An 18,154-nucleotide genomic window follows, 5' to 3' on the forward strand; every position below is an offset into this window, starting at 1 on the left:
TGGAAGCGCCGTGCTGCTACCGCTTCCTCTTGGAATGAGTTTGGCGCACACACGTGTATGCGTTCCAGGAGCATTTCCCACCCGCTCTCCCACCACCCAAAGCAGGGATGGAGTCATTGTACCCATGAAAGCATTTTGTTATGAAGCAGGATTCAGCAAGCTTCAAAAAATGATATAAATACCGTCTGTATTTCACTGAGGCTTTCTGCCCGCCCCCAAATACCAAACCTGCCTGTTGGCATTATTTTATCTAAGTGACCTGCTCTACTAAAATATTAGAGAAAGTTTTTATGGTCTTACATATATTGATGGTTTTTGATGTCTTAAAAACTTCTGATTAAGTTTTTTGATGGTCTTAAATATATTGACTTTTAAATATAATGTGGTTTCACACAGGCGAGTATTTTTATTAGAAGGACCCATGTTAGCACAGGCTGCTGTAGCGGGTAAATGAATAAAGAAATAGAGTGTCTAAGGGGAAAGCAGAAGAATCCACATGGGTATGCCACCAGCCTCATCAAAATTGTCCTGAGTGCAGAATAAGCAGCTTTCAGGCTTGCTTCACTGCTTCAGATGAGACATGAAAGACCAGTAAGGGTAGTGACAAAACTTAAAGCAGACCTCAAGCTCTACGTTGTCTCCAAAGCAATTGATTTCACATAGTTTTCAAGTAGGCATAATTTTTCTGACAAATGATGGAGTATGTCTGATGGATAGAGGAGGAAAGAAAGCAAGTTCACATGTACATGTTTCGTTGCTCTATCCAGAAGATGCGTCTCTTGAAGGTATGATACCCATGTCTCTTCCTTGAAATGAGGTGTTGCATCTTGGAACAGGAACTTTGTGTTAGATGGATGCACTCTTATGTTTCCAGTTTTGAGAGAAATTGATACCAAATTAGTATTTCACTGAATATAGAGACTTGGACATAGGTGGGCTACAAGGATTCTTAAACTAGAGTCTTACTGTGTATAGAGGCTACAGTTCTCAAGATAAGAAAGGCATGCAACAAAAGAACCAGATGTCTTCTCTCAAGAAGAATGTAGGCTTCCTCCTGTTGGCAAGGCCTCAGAAATAGGTAAACAGCTGCAAAAGAAAACTCCAGAGCCTCTCAGGGTTGTAAATTAGACCAAACAAGAACATGTAATTAATTGGAAAGACTAAACACATTCCAATGTCCTTAGCTAACAGCTGTCCATAAAAGGATAAAATGAGTAAGGGTATTTCTTTCCCCCCAGCCAACCACCATGACCCACAGAGAATTCACAGCGCCTGCGCCACATCCTTATCTGCCCAATTACTGTATGCGTGAGTAACAAGAATTGGGTGGACATTTTGCAGAATTATAATGAATAAGTATATAATGAAAAAACATACACTGTAAACTGTCTCTTCTTGGTGTGCATGACGAGCAGAGCGAGCCCCCATGCACCGGGGGTGCCATAATAATGCTGGCTTTCTAACCTGTTATTCTGAGTCTTAGTTCCCAGATTTCAGTGACAATAGGAATACTGCATCTATTATCACAAATATTTATTTATCACCTCAAAGCTTGAGATTGATGACATTAATAGGAATATAGATGTCAATTCAGTAAATATAAATGAGCTTCATACATTCTGTAAACAAGTTTAATTCAAAATTTTTATAAAATACATCTTGTATTTACACACATACCTCATCTAAAAATATGAGTTTGTTGAATGCAAAGTTATTACAAACTATTAGAACCATTTGAGAGCTGTTTGTACATACTTCTTACACAGCATACACAAAAGGTGACCCTAGAGAGACTAAGATTAAAAGGTGCAAATCTGCAATTGTGTACAAAATCTGTACTATGTTAAGTGCATATCTACATTGCATATTACACATGTGCCAAGTCTGTGGAAAGGAACAGTTAAACTTGCAACTATAAATTTCGTAGAACATCACTATAGAGGAAAATAAGATACTTGGAGATTAAATAGAACATTCTTGCATCCTTTGAATATTCATAGTCATTTCAGATGCACAGGACTTATTATGGACATTGAATAGAACAGCTATGCAAAGAGGAATTAAGCTTAAAGCTGACAGCCTAGTAACCTAAATGTGTCCTTGCCCATCATGTTTCTGGGGATGTTTAGTAAACCAGTATTCACAGACGGGGTCTGCGTTGATACTGGGTCTTCTGATACTAGTTGGATATTCCTGTTAAAAAAGAAATGTAAGTCATGGAAACAGAGATAAGACCAAATTATCATGCAAGATTCCAGAGCTACTACACCTTTTTTGTTGTCGTTTTTTAAGAAAATGTTATGGATGCTCACAAAACACTTGCAGGTAAGAACTAAACTGGTGCTATAATTTATTTAGTATGGATCTGCAGTAATTCCACCAGGACTTCTGCAGAAATCAAAAATGAGGTGAAAAGACCACCTCTCTTCCAGTTTTTCCTCTTTAATGTATTACAAGCTAGAGTATTATGTTACAATTTGTGGCCAGCACCAACTTCTAATTAGTTCTGTTTGAAACCAACACAAGCATCAGCCAGAAAAGCAGACTGCATAAGCTAAAGGTCTGTGGTAGAGCTGGAATTTAAATATATATTCCACATCAGTAATGAGTAGTAAAAATAAGTTACTAAAATGGCAAGTTACACAGCCTAAAAATCTGAAAAACTACAGTTCTGGTAAGGAAACATGTCCACTAGGGATCAGACAGCCTTTGCTATTACCTTGTCACGGCTGATTTTTATTTGAAGCACACAAAAAAAGGGATGGGTAATGATTTTTTTTTTCCTGTTACCAAAATCAAATACTAAGAAACTTAAAAACTATTTGGCAATGCTAAATACTGAAGATTGCAAATATCTAAGTTAGTACCATGCAAAGTGAACTTCAGTGGACTTCCCTTGTGAAGAAACATTACCATAAGGACCATTACATAAGCAATCAACACAGTACACAGGAAATATTTAACATGTCACCACGTTATTACATAATCCTTAGATAGTCAAAATTAGCAAGACTGTAACTGTTACCAAGGCTGTCATTCTGCCTTGTTTATTGGAGGGAGAATCTGCCCTTACAAATCTTTTTTATTTCTCTTTACAAGGGATCAATAGTACTGGGGAAAGAAAAAAAAAACCAAACACACAGCCAAAAAAACCAAACCATGGATGCGTGTTAAATACCATGCTATTAAAAGCAAGACAGAGCAAGATGTTGTAAAACGTAGTTAGGGAAGCATTACTTTTATTTTGTCATCATAAAATAACATTATTTTAAGATCACACAAATTTGAAAGATCATTTTTTTTTCTGCAACATGAAGCCATCTCTACAGTTGGGAAAGGTGTTCACTTATTTCTCTGTAAATTTACAGTTTTGAGTAAAATAATTTGATTCTCTAAAGATGCATTCCAATTCATTACGTCGCACGGTAAATATCTTGCTCCTTTGGTCAGAGATAGTAAATAAAGACTTCAAATACTTGCATCTTCAATTTTTAAAAAACCAATATACATCCTTAACCAAGGAGTACTTACGCTACACACAAGCCATAGATACAAAATACACAGTATATACACGGTTTGAAAACAAACTGGAATTTATAAAAACTCAAAACAGCCAAATCAAAGTAATTGAGGCACTAAATTAAAAGTAGTATCGTCATGTCTTGATTATACAGACTATTCCATGAACAATCAGAACCGTTTCATAAATATATATCATCTACAGAACTTGCTGTGGCGAAAAAGCCAGCTGTGTTTAAGCTGAAAAGAAAAATTGCACTTTGAGATTGTTACCGTTAACTTCTCTTTTTTTTTTCTCCCTCAAATATAGTAATCTGGTCCTAGTGCTTTTGGCACAGGTATCGAGTTATGGTTTTGCTACACTTTTTTTATAAAACACAAGGTTCTTTTATTTTGCTCATTAAAATCTGAAGAGTCTTAAACAAACCTAGAACTTTGATACAAATCTATATAGCTACAATTGCTTCATTAAATAATATACACAAATATGCTCTTCGGTCTTAAAACATCTTGACAACTGGATACAAAACAGTCACTTGTATTATCTCCAGCCTCCTTAATCTTACGCATTATCAGTCTGCAAGTGAATAAAATACGGTTTCTGGCCACATCTTGTACTAGATCACACCCCGGTGTACAAGGACAGAAAATAAATGTATAATAAAAAGATCGGATAAATTAGAAGGGGTTTCTTGGTCTTGAATTCTTCTCCAACTAGTAATGATGCAGCACTGTATGCAGCCCAAAAGACTCCAAACAACTGAAAAAGAAGATGAACAGTTTTAGCTGACACCACAAAAATATCTTTCCAAATATCAAGATAACAATCAGTTCTTCTCTCAACATAGTTAAAAACAAAAAAGGAACAACCCCCCCCCAAAAAAAAAACTGACTGGGGGAGGAGGTGAGGAGGGGAAGAACTCCAAATACACAAAGAAAACACTTGTGCATTTTCATGTAAGTTTAGAGAAATACTGCACAAGTAGGTATGTTATTTTCATTTGAGACATTTTTACTGAAGTGAGCAGCTTAGGATCTACAATAAGTTTTCCCTAATACAAGACATACCGATACCACAAAGCAAGCCATAAGATTATATACACCCAGTTTGAAACTTCACTGGATTAATAACTTTCCTTTCTACCTTGATTGTCCCCAGCTATTCACTCCTTAAGCTCTTTAAGAGTCACTATACTTGACTTCCTGCTACAATATATACCAGAGGGTTAAATCGCCATTGTTTATTTTAGGATTTGTCTGGCTTGCAAACTTTCATTTAATTGTTTTGCCTCCGCCTCAAGGTAACTGAACCTCACACTCCTGTTCTTTTCAAGTGCAGTGAGAACCCTGTCAAAACACAAGTTGTATGAAAGCATATTTATGTTTCATATATGAAAACAACATAGAGTTGTATGAAAAAATATACTGCTTATGAATTTAAGAAAGAACCAGTTTAAAAGGCTGGTAGAAAGTAACATTAACTATGAATATCCAGTATGTTATATGAACTTAGCAAAAAAATAAATAAATCTTGAGGTCAGTGAATTTGACTCAAAGCTCAAACTCACAAGGTTATAGAAAAAGTAATCAAACATCATCCTCTAGCAACACCTCAAATATTAATAAAAAAGAAAAAAATACTTAAAATTGAGTGGCATGAAAAAACACTGCAGTCTTCTGCAAAACACAGGACCAAAGAGGGCATGCATAACAGGACCCCAGCAAAGAACTTCTTTCACAGTTCTGTCAGAGAAGTTGAAGCCCCTTGAGGGATTATGTGGCCTGTTCAACTGCTATCATATAAAAAAAAAAAACCCCAAATTGCATGTGATCACATACTTCCATTTCTGCTGCCTAACCCAGGCCTGCAGAGCAAAATAAGAAGACTAATCAATACCATGACTGAATTCCTAAAGATATATTAGGAAAATTGCAGCAATTAAAATAATCGAGGCACATGACTCAAATAGTTTACTTTGTGGATTGCGACTGGAAGACAGCTGACTGGCACTTCGCTATTTCACTGTAACCTCCCCAACTTTAGGACTGCAAAGCATCTCCCCAAGCACTGAGCTCTCCTGCCATAACAAGTAGTGCTTGTCACAGAACAAGTAGTTTTGGCCATATGGGGCTTGTCCTCCATTTTCACGCTAACGATCTAATGATGCAAAAAGATTTGCCCTGCAGTTAAAAACCTGCTAGTAGGAATCAAGTAAGAGAGGTTTAATTAAAATATATTTCTGCCAGTTAACTGGCAGATTAATGATTTGCTTTCTGACTCTGTCACTTAATAGTAATTGCAAGTTATCAAGTCACAAACACAGCAACTGTTATTTATCATACACTTCAGTTGTACTTCAATTATCCTGTATACCACCAGCTAAAAGAACAGAAATCATTCGCATCAGTAGAACAAGAACTCAAAAAGCATACAGCTTAGCTAGTAACAATTTTCTCAACCTTTCCAAAAGTTCAGCAATAACTTCAAAGGCTACCTAAAAGGGTTTTAAGCAGCACTGGAAGTGTTCAGAAACATAAAGCAGTGCCAGGATCTGTCAAGGAACATTGCTAGTTTCACAAAAGATGCCAAAAAGCAGGTGGCATCAGGCAAGTTATTCTTGCTTTGTACCTTACATTCCACACAGAATCAGAACAATACCAACTTTCTCTGCAAAGGTTATCAAGAGCTTTGTACTGCTACCACTATGGGAAGGTCTCAGAACAATGACTAACGTCAGACTCATGCTGCAGTACCTAAAAATAAAGTGGATGATGGGGGGAGGGACAGAACAGCTTATTTTCAGACTCTTCATTCTGAGGTTTAATTATGCATCCTCTTCTCAAAATGATGATCCTATTTATTTTTAATGCAACTAGTAGAGCACAGCAAAATCCTTAAACAGCAGCTAGCTGATAACAACAGGTGTTGTTATAGCAACAGCATTGTATATGCCCAAGTATTCACACATTTAAAGCAGAATTTGCTTAGCAGTCATGTCCAGCACACTAGCCAAGAGGATCACAGAGTTCACTCATGCTGTAGTTCTGAATGTTCTGAATAGGTTAAGACTTGAAGTGTTAGGAAAGTGCATTAAAAATAGCCATAGACAATTCTCTATAAATGATACTGAACTTACTTTTATTAGGGTAGAAACAACTTCAAATGATCCAACCACCAAAAGTACAGGTGCTATGACAATGAGGGGAAGTAGGGAGTATCCTATCACACCAAGAACTTGGCCATAAGCAACCTGAAATTTTCAAGCACATAAAATAAACTTTGTAGCACTCAATCTTTGTCACCAGGCCCAATCCGATTTTCGTATAACAGTATGAATAGCAATAATAATGTGTTATGTATTCACGAAATTTTAGTGAAAGGAAGCTTGCTAGTATGAAAACTGGTTTTGTATGTGACCCTCTAGAATTCTGTAATCAATCATTCAGATATCTTAGATATATGTTGTTTCGGTGGAGGTGGTTTTTTTTTTAAAGCCAAAAACCACTGTAATTGACAATTTTGTTACTTCCAAAGGAAGTATTTACACCAGTTAAACTACATCATTCCACCCACCCCCTCACATTTTCGTGTTCTGCCTTAAGTGGTTCTCAACTGCCACTCTCCATGGACTGGACATATGATACCCAGGGGCACACCCGTAGAACAGACCTGTCAGCTTAGTCCTGCCTGTCACAAGCAGGAAAGACTTTTTTTCATTAATATACTCATATCCATTATATATAAATAAATACATAAAGTACATGAAGGCTTCTGGCATCAGTGGAAGACCTAGAACTTGATCCCTTTAAGGCACAGAAATCTTCTGATTGCCAGTTTAAAATTATTATGACTATCTTAAACAGATTTCTTCAAAGTATTTTCATAACTGGTTTTAGCTTCATGGGGATTATAACGTCTGGTTTTACCCTACTATGGTTTGAAAACTTCCTGAGCCCAGCTAGGCTTCTTGGATTTAACACAAAAAAATAGTGGTGAGACAAGAGACCATCTTGGAAGTGATCTCTTGTGGCTGTTGATCCTTCCCAGTACAGACCTATACTTTCCCCCCAGCTTATACATTCTGATAATTTCATTTTGAGCCACAAACCACAATGATTTCAGGGCATCTGGATTATGCTGTTATGCAGAAAACCAAGCAATTGCATTTATAAAAGCTTTTTCTCTCAAAACAGTGCTCACACAAGAAGACTCTAGTAATTACGATTAAAAGGAAAATTTACAGATGAAAGCAAATGTAAATAATGTAGGAAGTTTGTAACACTAGCTCCTCCTGAATGCAATATGCATGGTGAAAGTATCAAAATCAAGTACCGCTGAATATTTAGTACTTCACAACACAGTTCAAGGCATTTTAAGCTGCAGAGCCATTTTAAGAAGTTTCTAACCTCCTGACTGTTAAACCATAGGAGTCTGAGGGCCTTGCTGCAAGTCACTTCTTGTTGTTTACAACCAAATCACTTAGTGACTCAATTCGTAAACAGTTCAAGCAGCTATTCCAACCCTGCTGGTGCAAGCAGCTGGAGGGAGGGATGTAGTCCAGAACTTCAGTTGGCTTTGCAGTTGAACATGTGCTTTCATTCTTTAATGGGTTTGAACTGCGTCAGGCCAAGGATGAAAACAAACACTGGTAGGTGCTCTCCCCACAAGGACGTTATACAACTGCTGCTAGCTCCATTTAAAGTAAAATAAAAACTAAAAAGTTTAAACAAAGAGAAGTGCAAAAGCAGTGCAAAGGAGGAGAAAGGGTGCCATTCAGCTAAGTACTGAAAAATCGAAAGCACTTGTCCCTCAAGAATGGGCTTCAGTCCTAGCTCAGACACCTGTTCACATTTCTGGGATTCACAGTACAAATTTCCAGATTGTTTGTCACACCCAACAAGCCATAATCCACTGCACAGGAAGATTAGCTGACCCTCTGTATTTTCAATCTAGACGTTGTGCTTACCAACTGCATCCATTCTTAGCTGGCTACAAGGTCCAAAACCAAGCACCAAGAAAACCCAATTACTACTGAAAAACATAGCCAAGACTTTACATTACCTCCCTCTATGTCCTTTTGCATACAGGTACTTACTTCTCCTCCAAGAACCCTGGCCAGTAAAAAAATTGTCAAGGATCCAAATATCCAAATAGTTATAATCCAAGAAACCACCTTAGGAGATAAAAACCAATTAATTCATATTAATAATTTTCATTGTGAGAAAAGAAACTCATTTCTATTAATCACTTTTACTGCAGACAAGGATTTTATTATGCAAAACCGAATTCTGAATAGTTTTACTTACTATTACAACAGAACTTGTGAATAAAATTCAGAGGTTGTATTTACAGAATCACATTAATGGTTTGGTGAACTTGGAATGTACATGAGATGTGTTTTGTAAGTACTGTAATACTGTAGCAAATTTAGGAAGAGTTTAGTTAAAACTAAAGCTAAGACCACCCTAGCTAAACGTCTTCACATTGCACCTATTACAAAATGTGGGCTCAGGCAGTTTTAAATCAGCCCAACCAATACAAGGCATTTGACTTCTGCTTTTTTTCATCCATGAAGACACCACTTTATTCTTTACTCAAACTGAGAATGCCCAGAAGTCATCAGACATCTGGCTCTCAGCAGAACTTGATGATTACAACTTAATACAGCCCCAGACTCCTGGGACAAAGTCTGTAATTATTTTTTCTTGCTTCTTTCATCACTCTGGTCTTAAACTGAAGACAAATAAAAAATAAAATTAAAATTGGTCTCTAGCTTAACAGAGCCTTCAAAGTAACTCAGCTATTCTTGGAGAAGAGCCACTGGGAGGACTAGAAGTGAAGCTGTCCGTTCTGAAATACCTTTTTAGAAGGAAATGACAATATCAGTCCAATCTCTATTTCCAAATGTACAATGGACTTATAAATGACTTCATATTTAAGTCAGTATTCAATTCAATTTATTGTTTAGTTAAAAGTTCTGGATACACTGAAGAATCAAACAGGGAAAAAACAAAAAACAAAAACAAAAAACAAAAACCAACCAACCAAAAAAAAACCAACCAAACCAACCTACAAGAAAAAACCCACAAGTAAAAATCACAGCCCCACTTAAACACAATCAAAACCAAAAAACACAGCTGTATACTATTTGTGAAAACAGAACATGGCCTCCTTTTACTTTCTGCTTTCCTTCACAGTCTAAGAGGACCAGATTAGTCTTAGAGCAGGAATGCTCCACTCTCCCCAGCTTACAGACCACCATCCAGCTCATCTAGCCTAGCTACTGTCAGCCATGCTGTTGCTAGCTATTAGCTTTCCCTCCTCACACTCATACAGCACTCTTACACCAATACAGTAAATCCACTGTTCCTAAGAAACATTAAACCTACTGTTCATGTACAGTAGGTACACAAACTGCAAAAGGTAGTTTATCTGTCATGGGATCAAGGAATGGTCCTTGCTTTGCCCAGGAGACAGCTAAGTGTTCCACCCAGAAGACTGAATAATACAGTGGTTTAGCCTACTCTCTTTGAGCCTTGCAGAAACAAGATACCGAGAATGACATCTTAGTCAGCATTTGCTACACCATATGGAAGCCAGAGGTTGCAAAGGGAAGGATTTTATCTCACCATTCACAAAAATCCTTGCATAAGCACATTCTACTGCTTTACATATGGCTTATTGCTATACATTATATTTAAACCAACTGTAACTACAGATATATAGTCATCAAGATTTCTGAAGCAGGATCACCTAGGCTCATAATTAAATTCCAACTAGATATGATACCACTTCTCTCTTTCAATCTGAATATGAAGAAAAAACCTAACAGTGTTTATGGAGGCCAATGAAATCTGCACAATGATGCTGAATAGCTATTCACCCTGGATTTCAAAAGGAATTACGGAAAAAGTCTATTGACCAGAGGAAAGTTATCTGATTGTAATTGAGCAGAGAGGACAAAATAGCAAATGGCACTAATGAAGATTAAATATACCAGATAACAGCAGTGACAGAATATGAATTAAACTAGTAGCTTTATTTGTCAGGAAATTAAAATTCATTACATCCAAACACATGTTCTTCAGTAATATTTTTTAGTAATAAAAAGCATGTTAACAAAAGGTCACAATTAAAATGGAAAGATTCACTAATATGACTATAAACCCATTTGCATCAATCTGTTCCCTCTAGAAACCGCATCTTTCCTTTGTTCTACTGTATAAAAACAAGCCTGACATTTCATCACAATTAACTTACCCGTGGGCCATTTAATACATTTCTGACTGCTGTCTTTCTACATATTAACTTGAGAATCAGCATTTGAAATGCCCTGTGTTAGTACGTGGAAAGAAAAAAAAGACAAAAAAAAAGACAAAAAAAAAAAAGACTTCTTCCTACATAAGTATGCAAATTGCTTGGCAGTCATATCCCTAAATTTAGTTTAGATTTACTTTTGGGTAGAAGGCTTATACCTACCTTAAACTGTCCATATAATGAAATCATTGAGAAGAAGAGGACTACTGCCAGAGGACCCCAGAAGTCTGGATTGTCTCTCACTACCTGCCTGTTAAACCCAAGAGATGGCATAGGCATCAACACACATCGAATTTTGTAGTAAATATCCTTCAGATCAATGTCGAGTTCTTCCCTGAAATTGTAAAGTAGAGAGTGTTACTATATAGCACAGCAATGAAACAGGGCAGAAAAAAAAGTAATCACAGGGGCAAATGGCAGGTTTATGGAGCAAGTCTCCTGTCACCACTAAGGCTTTCTGAAGCCATGGCTAGCAACAGAACAGTTTGCCCACAACAAACCTTCACCCCACATTCAGGAACTGGTAGGAATTGGTGTGACACGGATACATTTAATTGCTCAGTACTCAGTTACATGACTGAGAATAGAAAACACACACAACATACCCTAACAGTCTAGAATAAGGCAGTAGATCTATTTTCTGACATGTAGGAAAATGTGACACATTCATACCATTGTAACTACTGAGAAGTCAGACATGCATACACAAAAGTATGATGTTTGTGTTCTTCAATGCTGAGCAGTTTGCCACAAGTACACTTGTTATGGAAACATTTTCTTTCAAGTTCTACAAGAAAGAACACCTTTACATTCACTAATCCTAAACCATTCAAAGCACAAGGTAAAAACAATTCTTTTAAATGAAATGGGGTTTAACTTCCTTCAACAACAGTAGCTTTCAGCTGACCAGTTTATGCCAGTTGTTTAATTACTGGCTTGTTTCCAATATGGGTAAAAATAAATGAAAGCAAATTAAGCTATCAGTAAATTCTATCAACAGATCTTGCCCTTTTCTGCCTTCTTCACTACCTGCTGCAAACTGTCTGTAAGCAGCCACAAATTGACCAGAAGACTCTTAACTGGCACATCTTGCCCCCACTGTCCTAGCAGAACAGGAAGGAATAAGACTTGTAAAGTAATGGGCAATTCCACTTCGTTAAGCTTATGCATGGAACCTAAAGACAGAACTGTACGCTAGGGTTTTCCTTATGCAGTTACAACCAAGGAGCAATGAAGAGTTGCAAGAGGCTTCTGACAGACATGCCTCTGCTCTATACTCAAGAGCACAGTAGAGAAAAAGGCAGAATCATATCCTAAGTCAGCTCATGAAAGTTTTATACATGGGTTTGATTTATAGCTTTTTCCTCAGAAAGGCTGTAGCGAGGAATAAACACAAAGACATGATTCACCATAATTTCTCTTAAAAAAAAAGTAATTAAATACTGCTCATTGAGTCTCTCAAGGCAATTTCAGGATTGCTATTACTGAAACTATTTCAGAATTCATATTATTAACCTGTGACTAAATAACAAAAATTGTTAATACATTCCTGAATCTAAGGAGTAGACTAGAAGCATCTATTTGCCCCCATTTATCTAAACAGGATGTAGCACCCCTGTATTTTACTCTGAAGACTGTGCAGATATTTCCTGTCTGCAAATAATTCTTTGTCATTGCCCATGGCAAATTCTGACAACTTCTCATGTGAATAGACTGTCTTTGCATGAAGCTGACAGCTACCTCACCCAAGAAGTGGTGAATGCTGTAAGAGGAAACAAGTCTCTGGGGGAAGACTGCCCAATAAGAAAGAAAAAAAACATAATCTTCCTCTATTGAACAAAATTCATGCATGGTATCACCACATGGATTAACTTCCCTTAACTGGCTGCTAGTCTTTAAGTCATAGCAGGATTCAGATTACAAGGCTTCATTACAGCACGTGTTATGAGAATAATCAGAACTGCATAAAAACTGCTACGTAACAGTCAGATTGAGGTCTTCTCTGTTGGGATGAATATATTCACCCTGTGTCATAAACTGATCATGTCCCTGGCATGTACTCCTCACTTCCAGCAATCAGCAGGTTAGAACACCCTGAGGATGGAAGAGACCAGCGGAGGTTATCTAGTCCAACCTCATGCTCAAGCAGGGTCACCCAGAGCACATTACTCAGGATTGTGTCCAGATGGCTCTTGAGTATCTCCAGGGAAGGAGGCTCCACAGCCTCTCTGGGCAATCTGTTGCATTGCTCAGTCACCCTCACGGTAAATAAGTTCTTCCTCATGTTCAGGGTGGAACTTCCCGTCTTCTGCTTTATGCCCACTGCCTCTCGTCTGGCCCCAGCCTCCCGACACCCTAACTGTCCTCAAATCACAAACTTGGTTTTTGTGGTATAAAAAGTTATGCAAAAGAAAAAAACGCATATGTTGAAACCTCAGTGCTCTATTCTGTTTCATAATTAAAAGTTAGAGCTTTACAGAAGAGACATTCACACAAGCAGCTACTTCTGCACAGTTTAAAGGATTTCTCAAGTAGCAGTGTCATTACTAAGCTCTCCATACATCTGTTCTCTCCAACGCTCTCATTTGAGTTCTCCAGAGTACCCTCCTGCTCACTCCATTTTTTTTAAACACCATTATCTTTAATTCACGCAGGAAAACAGAGACTCTGAGAACGAAGTTGCTTAGATGCAGAACAAGGACTGAGACTCTGGCTGCCTAGCCCACAGCGTAGTAACCTTAAGATACAAAGGTTCTGCAAGCCAACCACATTTCTGTGCATGGAACAAGGGATGCAGTGATTTTCGGTTTTAAGTTGTCCTTCAACACTTCCACCCTTTTAATCTAGTTTTATATTATAAGACAGCATCAAAGATAATAAAGTTTGTGCTATCTTCCTTCTAACATCCCTTCTGTAATAAGTACAATTCACAATGATTTTACTTCAGAGTAACTGACAATGTATTTACTTAACATGAATCCTTCCACCAGACTGTCTTAGCCTCTGATTCTTTGACAGTAATAAATTCACAACAACACAAGAGAATAAATTCTCGTTTTTTGAATCATTACAAGATCAACAGATAATAGCAGAAAAATCCATAGAAGCTTTATAGAGATGAGTAAAACCAGATTTTACTTCTTCCTTCCTCCCCAGCAGTGATTAACAAGCCTCTCTTTTACACTAAAAATATAGCTAATAATGAGAAACGATGTTTTCATTCCTGCACACCAAGTAATTTGTCAAAAAGAATTCTCGTGACAGCAGAAGGCTGTGGGACAATTTGAGAGGCCACAAGTTGGTTGTTTATCCTACACAGCTAATAAAGAGATATAAAAAATAATTATGACATACAGGAGTGGCTTGTTATCTTCTGGGTCATCATCTTCCACTTCCAGAAGCCAGCCATACCCCCTCTGTCTTAGGAATGTAGTTGCAGAAGATTCTTTGATGAACTCTCCTCCAAGATTTAGCTTAACATCTGGAGTTGTTATGGAGCCACTAAGATCTGAGAGCAAAAAGGGAGAGAAAGATACACCATTTTATGTCTTGTCAAAAGCCATTTAGTTTCAAAAGTACTGGGAGACAAACAACAGACATACAAAGTTAAATGTGCTGATCATCATCACCATGAAATATTCCACATTATAGAATAAAATTCTATTCTAACAGATACATAATTCAAAAAGGTCCTTCTGGTTTTAAGACAATTGTAACAATGTTGATCTAGGACTCAAATTACCATGTTTTAGTTTCCAGATGGAACTCTTGTCTTGATGACACAGTGTTATGGTATGACAGGCTGTGATTTGTGTTTTATCATTAAGTATTTAAAGGCATAAAAGGAGTTAACTAATGCAAGTCTCATCACACTGAGTTGGGGATTATTTAACTTGGTTTTTTGCTAATCATATTACAACTCTTTTGGAGCCTTTTTCTGCACAGTGGCATTCTTTGAGCTGAAACCATTCTCTGCTTTTACATTCAATTTTTCATAAAAGGAAAACGTGTACATTTTCATTTTTAGCCTGCCCTATAATACAGCTGAAAATGTCAGAAAAAGAACACTATTAGAGATCCCGAGGCTCCAGCTAATAAGACGAGATATGAATTCTCTTCAATATACTGTGATCTTGCTCTGCAACAGTACCAAACAAAACAAAAAGGGCAATTTATGCATGTTCTGGCTGTGTTGAAGTCACCAATAAATACTGATTTTGTTAACTCACTATATTTTATTAACTATATAGAGATGAAAAATACAAAATAATAACTGAAAATATACTAAGCAACTGGAAAAGAGATAAAATACAGAAGAGGAGGATAATTATTCCTTTAGGAAATAATGGATCGCCATTCGCTAAAAAGTAAAAATCCTAACACAAACATGTAATTTTTTTGTACAAATGTTATTACAAGTATATTGAAAGACGAAGAACTCTCTTCTCATCCAACACCTTTTTACTTCACCAAAGAAAATCTTATTTTGTCTTTGTATTGTTGTGTCTGTTCTTCACACAAAGAAGCTCCTAGGCACCAATTCCCCCAAACAGCCACTTACAGCAAGTATTTCTGAAACACACACTCACAGAGGCAAGTCAGGCCGTATTTGTAAATTACGCCTGCAACACCTTATACCAAAATACAATCTAGTTTTATAGAAGAAAAATGTGTAGAAAGACAGAACCTCACAGTCTTCAGCCAGCATGTCACAAGTGTTCACTGATTACTCAGTATCACAAACAGCAGATTTCTCCTTCCCAATCAACTTGCTAAGCCACTCAAGCTTAAATTTAAGCTTCTCCATAAATGCTTTTCAACCATTTCATAATCATGAGAGTTAATAAGCCACCACTTTGATTCCAGGCACACCATCTGTGTGGGATCTTCGTAAACACCACTGTAACTTAGAGGAGGAATTTTTCTTTGCTCCTGTCAGTATCAGCACACATGCTCTGTTCTCACCAGACCCAAGCGAAGCCGCCTTATGATGTGATGTTTACATAGGGAGGAAAAAAGACAAATGTATTCTTGATGCCTGGGCCTCAAGGTAGAGAAAGCCTCAGGAGTTTTGTATTGTCATGGAACCCTTTTGCCATATTTGTTTATGCTACAACATATCACCTGTCTACAAGGTGAGGCTGTTGCTACTCTGTGCACAAATGTGACTGCCAAAACAAACCAATGTAACAGCCCAGCTAGCCACTTATTTCTCCTTTCTCAGTGATCACTGACAATCCATCCTGAGGCAGGAAAACCTCTACACAAGTCTTATTTAACAGGACTCCTTTTAGCAGCTGATGACCAGTGAATGCCTACAGCCACGCTTTTTAATCATGAAACCTATTAACATGATTTTAAGTCTATTTTGCAAGAAATCTCAGGTGGGACATATGGCTGCAGAAATCAAGGGGAAAAAAAAAGTCTACCACCTCCTCTTTATAGCACACACTGCTCTGCATGAGATGGTTAACAACAGACCAACCAAGAGCTAAAGAATGTGCCAAGAATCGATGGTTCTGCTGCTCACTTGCAGGAGTTAGGGTGTTTCACTGCTACTGTCTCAAGCAGAACAACACAAAAGCAAAACTGGGGTACCTCGCATGCCTCATTTTTCAACCAGGCATTGTGGAAAACCAGCTTTCAAGACATGCTTTGCCCTTGGTTTTGAAAAAGCAGTGTAAGAGACAAAAAAACCCACATCAGACAATCTGTTCTTCATACCGTATCTGCCCACTTAATCAAGAACACCTCTCCAGCATTCCTTCCCTACAAACAGCTCCTACCATACAGAAATAAAGACAGGAAAATAAAACAGTTTATACTTATATATATATATACACACACGCATACATATATATTTATATCTCAAGATTTGGTAAACGTTTGGTAAATTAGAGTGCAACATGTAGAATTTTAATTTAGAAATACCAAGCTGTTGAACTTCTCTTATGTTTTTCTTTGTTGGGGTAGGTCTATGCAGCACTTTGCAGAACAAGCAGGAGATCACACCTTCCTTGTGTTCATAAAGAACACAAAGCTGAGTCCAACTCAACATATCCTACAGGAAAGGTGGTTGTATTGGATTGGGTTCAGCATTGCTCAATAAATACTTCCAGGGGAACTCAGAGAGTTTTCATTCAGATGGATCCTTTTTCAGGCCAAGGCAAAGAAGAAAAACAAAACAAAACCCCACAGCTGAGATTGTACCTGTTGATTAGCATCCCTTGTCAGAGGGACTTGGAAGTTCACCAAAGGGGTGTTCTATGGCAGTTTTTCCACTTCAGTAATTCTTTTCCAAGGTGGGGCACATGAGTCAGGATATACATGATTCCCTACACCATCCACAATTTCAACAGTTACTAAATACACACATAAAGTAGAATGCTTGCTGTTTAAACGGGTGGAGCCTTCAAGGATCATCCCCCATCAAATTAAGTTAGCACAATATTGAATCTTAGATGTTCATTTTCAGTCTTGAGGCAGATCTTCATAGCATGCTGGAACACCACAGCTATTTGTGCAGCAGTGAGGCAGCAGGCCACACTTCATCCCTAAACTATGGGCAAGGCTTCTTCCCCCTACACCCCCATTCCTGTGCTGACACGAGACTCGGCGTGCAGCCTTTGGCACAGCATTACAGCGAACGTGTACAATACAGTACTATCTTCAACAGACAAAAACCGGCGCCTCCAGCAACGTGGGGAAGAGGAGCGGCCTGTGACAGCGCTTGTCACGGCTGTGTCAGGTCGCCGGGCACAATTTAGATTATGGCTCTCGGAGAACCTGAGGAACCGAGAGCCGCGGCCCGAGGGCAGTGGCCACCGCCGCCACCTCAGCCACCCCGCTCCACCTCCAGCCACGCCACCAAGCCCGGCAGCGGCGGAGGGGCCAAGGCAGGCATCTCTTGCCCAAGTGGCACGGGAGCTGTCGCTCCCCCGAGCCTGGCCGAGCCCTTCCATCGGGAAAACGAGCGACCGCAGCCGCAGCCCCGCGCTCACCTTCGGCGTCTGCTGAGGAGACAAAGGTGAAATCCCCGTTGCTGGGCGCATAGAGCGGCGGCTGTTGGGGGCCCGGGGGCTGCATCTCCCCGCCCTCCGGGGGGCTGCGGAGCCGGTGGGGAACAGCAAGAGGCGAGCGGCACAGGGGCCTAGCGCCCGGCGGATGGCTCCTGCGGCTGCGGCCGGCACCCAGCAGCACAGCGCAGCCGCCTCACACGGCAACAACAACCGACACCACCCCTCCCATTGGCTGCTTGCAAGGCGAGCCGTGATTGGCGGCTGTGCAGCCAGTGCTGAGTGGCTCCCCCTTTCTGTC

The 18,154-nt window shown here is 38.7% G+C and overlaps 1 protein-coding gene across 1 annotated transcript; it reads right to left on the minus strand.

The window, feature by feature from the left end:
• Positions 1–1,516: 1,516 nt before the first annotated feature.
• YIPF4 (Yip1 domain family member 4) lies at positions 1,517–17,942 on the minus strand. Its single transcript, XM_061471045.1, has 6 exons — positions 17,839–17,942; positions 14,192–14,345; positions 11,000–11,171; positions 8,616–8,693; positions 6,657–6,770; positions 1,517–4,279 (listed from the first exon to the last, which is right to left on the minus strand). Exons 1-6 carry the CDS (start codon positions 17,921–17,923, stop codon positions 4,142–4,144), a joined length of 741 nt encoding a protein of 246 aa, XP_061327029.1. The 5' UTR covers positions 17,924–17,942; the 3' UTR covers positions 1,517–4,141.
• Between the last annotated feature and the right edge of the window lie 212 nt (positions 17,943–18,154).

Source organism: Pezoporus flaviventris, unplaced genomic scaffold (assembly GCF_033815535.1).
Source record: "Pezoporus flaviventris isolate CSIRO_AGI_PZ_B2104156 unplaced genomic scaffold, CSIRO_AGI_Pfla_v1 ptg000066l, whole genome shotgun sequence".
In the NCBI taxonomy this organism is placed as follows: domain Eukaryota; kingdom Metazoa; phylum Chordata; class Aves; order Psittaciformes; family Psittacidae; genus Pezoporus; species Pezoporus flaviventris.

What these genes read in the sequence shown, in the direction of transcription:
- YIPF4 (XM_061471045.1), bottom strand. Translation starts at nt 17,923, where the DNA reads ATGCAGCCCCCGGGCCCCCAACAGCCGCCGCTCTATGCGCCCAGCAAC. An exon ending in CATTATATGGACAGTTTAAG is followed by an intron (nt 8,694 to 10,999) that starts GTAGGTATAAGC and finishes TTATCTCCTAAG; the next exon opens with GTGGTTTCTTGGATTATAAC. An exon ending in CCAGGGTTCTTGGAGGAGAA is followed by an intron (nt 6,771 to 8,615) that starts GTAAGTACCTGT and finishes TGAAAATTTCAG; the next exon opens with GTTGCTTATGGCCAAGTTCT.